A 4393-nucleotide genomic window follows, 5' to 3' on the forward strand; every position below is an offset into this window, starting at 1 on the left:
GCTGGTAGTTTCGAACTGCTGACCTTGAGAATCGCAGCCTGATTCTCACTATACTACCAGAGATCCTTGATGAGGACTTACTTAATGTGTGACTTGCTTCTTAGGAAAGTCACTTAATTGTGGTGTGGAACTGAACCTGCATCATCCACAAGCTGTTCCTGTGTTTGGAGCTCAAGGCTTCAACGCTTGCTTTAAGGAGAGCGAAGTCTTAAATCTCCCACTGATCCAAAAAAAGTGAGTTTATTACAAATTGTTTTTTTCAATTGAATTTTGGCATTTCTGTTCTTCTCCCATTATTTTCTAAATTCAATTGATAAAAGCATCGAATTTGTCAGACTATTTCCTGACATTTTAGTCCCATTAAGAATACCATTTAATATTAGCTAAGCCTCATTGTGATTACAATATTATTTAAAATGAAACTATGCGAGAGGAATATTTTGGAAAGGGAAAAATATCACTTGTCACTTATTAAATTGAGATTTTAAAAGCCAGAAGAGGGAGGGAGGATTTATAAGCTGCAGGTGACCTTTAAATGTCAAATTCAACTAATATATAAAAGTAAACACTGAAAATATAATGTCTGGTCATAACAGTAAAGTGATCAATGCAATTATGTTATAGATTCTGTGATATTATCAACTATGCTTCTAGTCCTGAATATCAATAGCTTTTTAACACTTTTTAAGATAAAATTACAATGCATTAAACAATCATCTATACCTTATTTACAAGTTTTTAGCTTACCCCTGAATTCCTGGTGTGACACTGTAGGAGAAGCACTGGACTCCAAGGTTGATTTGAACTGCAAGGTGGCAGAAACCCTATAGAGGCCCGATGAGTGGGAAGGGCACTTAACAACAACAAAAAGCTTATCATTAGCTCTAAAACAGCTTCCATGTCCTAAATTAAATCTACAAGAGAATATCTTTTCACTTTATTTTTATCAACTCTATCTCTGTAAGACAATTCTTCAACAAAATCTATTTTAATAATTTGCTAGAAGAAGAAGCAACGTTTTTACTTATTAATCTTACCCCATCTTCAGAAGTTAAGGAGCTCTGGTAGTGTAGTGGTTACAAATTGGGCTGCGAACCGCAAGGTCAGCAGTTCGAAACTACCAGCTGCTCTGCGGGAGAACGATGATGCTTTCTGCTCCTGTAAAGATTTACAGCCTCGGAAACCCTGTTCAGGGTCGCTATGGGTCAGAGCCGACTTGATGGCACTTAACTACATCTTCAGAAGTTAATGGAATATTATTCTCAAGACCATTGATTACTTTGTGCCACTCCCAGTTTTTAATAACTGAGATATACAAACTATAATCACCACATACTATTGTTGCGGAGCCCTGGTGTGGCACTGTAGAATAAAGTACTGCACCACAGGGCAGTTTCAACTGCAAGGTCAATGGTTCAAACTCACCAGCCGCTCCCTGGCAACCTTTTACGGGGGTCACTGTGAGTCGGAACCGACTCAACGGCACTTAATAACAACAACACTGTTATGGTGCTGGTGGTGATTGTATGCTGCTGAGTCAGTTCTGACTCACAGTAACCCTATATAGTGTGTTCCCAAGGCTACAAATCTTTATGGGAGCAGAAAGCCTCATATTTCTCCCAAATTAAAATATTTACTGAAGAACTGTACCTCAATGTAAAGTAAACAAAAATCCTCACAACTGCACCAACAGGTAACACTATGATACAAGGAGAAAAAACTGAAGTTGTCAAAGACATCGTTTTGCTTGAATATACAATCAACACAAGAAATCAAACATTGTACTGCATTAAGCAAATCTGCTGCACAAGACCTCTTTCAAGTGTTCAAGAGCAGAGAGATGAATTTGAGGACTAAGGTGTGCCTGACCCACGCCATGGTATTTTCAGTAACCTCATATGCATGCAAAAGCTGGACAGTGAATAAGGAAAATAGTAGTATAATTAATGCACTTGATTTATGGTGTCAGAGAAGAAAAAACAAATCTGTGTAGGGAGATGTATGGCCAGAATCCACTTTTGAAAACTGGATGACAAGACTTCATTTCTCATATTTTGGCCATATTATCAGGAGAGATCAGTCCCTGGATAGAAGGACATCATGCTTGATAAAGTGGAGGGTCATTGAAAAAGAAAACGACCCGCAAGGAGATGGATTGGCACCGTGGCAGCAGCATGGGGCTCACACCTAACAATTGTAAGGGTGGTGAAACACCTCCTATTGTGCTAATAGGGTTCCTCAGAGTTTGAGCCAACTCGATGGCACCTAACAATACATTTTAGCAATGGCAACATATGTTGGGGCAGATTCCCATCTAGTTTTTTAGGGCACTTTGAATTTTTTCTGTCATCTATACCTAAAGTCCATCAGTAAAAAGTTCAGCTTGGGAGATTAAATTTAATACAAGGGGCTTCCAAAAGTTGGTGGAAAGGAGACTTGCAAACTCCTGAGCGCATGGACACTGATCCAGCCACTGGTGGCTAGGGTTGAGAGTGAAACATCCAGCTGACATGAAGTGGAGGGAAGCATGCAAGAACGTCCAAACTTACAGATAGTATCCATTTGACCTAGCTTGAATGGCTTGCTGATCAGTACCTGACTAGAAAAAGATAACGAAGTTTGATACAGGAAGCAAGTGAAAATTGCTACAATTTGATGAACTTGATTTTTGTTTATGGATGTAGTTGCTCAAAAGTCCAACAGAGAGGGAAGGAGTCTTCATACCAAGGATCAAGCCTATCCCCTCAGTATACAGGGTTAATAGGGATGGCAACTTGGAAACTGGCTACAAAAAATGGGGGGCTATAAATGCGCAAAGTGGCTGGCTTACAAGTTTCCAAGAGTTTGTTTAGTTTCAGATCAAAGAGGTTAGGGGAGAATCCCCAATGAATAGTTTTCCTCTTCTCTACAAGGGTCCAGAGGAGGTTGGGAATAGGATTCTTTTGATTCAACAATGAGTAATTGTTATCATGTCTAATTGTGATTGGATTGTCACAACTGTCAAGGTAGAACATGTGTAACAAAAGGGGGTTGTAGTTACTCTTTCATTCCAGGTACAGAGGGCACTAAGACCACCAAGAGGGAAGAGCATAAATGGAGCCTGGGATCCTAACCAGAGAGGGAAACAGAGGTGGTGACATAGAGACAGATCAGTTGAGGACTCTAGACCAATGGAATAAGACAAGCTGTGTGCTGGAGTGCAGGAAGCTGGCTTGCAAAATGTGCCCTTTGGTCACTGAAATGAATATATATTTGCTGTGTATTCTGATACAGGGGGCTGGGAAGAGTTTTCTTCATTTCGTTGGCCACTCAGGACTTGACAGCCTTCACACACAGAAAAGAATGTGTGGCGATGAGCTAAAAATGTACCCTGGTGTAAGCAAGCAGCATCTTCCCATCTGAGTTCCTGTCCAAATCACTGAGAGAAGAAAGTTATGAGGCCCCACCAGTTACAACCTCTGAGGATCTGTTATTTGCACCAATCGAAATTAACTCCAAGAAGCTCTAGTGGGTATGTTCTTGAATAGTCAAAAATCACAACTTGAGATGTCCCTTCAGACAACTTCTAAACCAGTGCCTGTCTATCACAAACGTCAATGGTCATTCCAGTAACCTGGGGATCTTGTTTTCAAAACAAAACAAAACAAAAAACCACCAGATTCTGAGACTGGATTCCAGCCCCTAGTGATTGCCTTGCTACAGCTCTCAACGCCTTTTGCGTCCCCAGAGCCAAACACACACTCAGATCATTGATATTAGGTATCCACACACAAAACTGTGGCCACAGGTGATGACTAATAAGGCCACTGGCTTGCTCAGCTTCTCCTGAGCTTCACCACCCAGGGCTCCCAGTACCTGGCAGGTGCCTTGGCCTCTGGGCATTCACAGATAGCCCGCAGCCGCGCCCCCTGCATCCGCCTTGCCCGAGTGTCCCCAGCTCAGCGCTCACCTTCTCTCGGGTTTTCAGGTATCGCTGCAGGGCCTGCTGCGTGAGCTCTCGGACACATAGCTGGCCCTCCTTGCAGGGCACCACGATGCCGGTCCTGCCGAAGCACACGGTCACTTTCATCCTGGTCCCCGGCGACCACGCCTGGCCGGGCCAAACAGGTGTCTGGCCCTGCGGGTGCAGCCCCCACTCCCGTGGGGGGTCACGTCACAGGCAAGCCTGGAGGCCCAGGACAGCTTCCCCAGCGGCCCCTCTGGCCTGGGGACTTGCGGCAGTGCCCTTTCCCCCCGACAGGCTGCCTTGGGACAGGAGGGGAACGAAAATGTGGAGCAGGCGACCGCGGGAAGGGCTACTTCCCAGGAGGCGGGTAGCCCAGGACCAGGAGGCTGCACGGGCCCGGCTCCACCTCCACCTCCTCTCGCCCGACCAAGGCAGCTGCTCTGCTTC

The 4393-nt window shown here is 44.0% G+C and overlaps 1 protein-coding gene across 3 annotated transcripts in view; it reads right to left on the reverse strand.

Moving 5' to 3' along the window:
* The window catches only part of PARD3B (par-3 family cell polarity regulator beta), a 1706387-nt gene extending 1702318 nt beyond the window's left edge, over positions 1–4069 (reverse strand). For all 3 annotated transcript variants that reach the window (XM_006861955.1, XM_006861956.1, XM_006861957.1), the window contains exon 1: positions 3950–4069. In XM_006861955.1, the coding sequence (XP_006862017.1) occupies positions 3950–4069 (120 nt within the window). The remainder of the gene's footprint in view (positions 1–3949) is intronic.
* Between the last annotated feature and the right edge of the window lie 324 nt (positions 4070–4393).

The sequence above is a fragment of the Chrysochloris asiatica genome, unplaced genomic scaffold, assembly GCF_000296735.1.
Source record: "Chrysochloris asiatica unplaced genomic scaffold, ChrAsi1.0 scaffold00045, whole genome shotgun sequence".
In the NCBI taxonomy this organism is placed as follows: Eukaryota; Metazoa; Chordata; class Mammalia; order Afrosoricida; family Chrysochloridae; genus Chrysochloris; species Chrysochloris asiatica.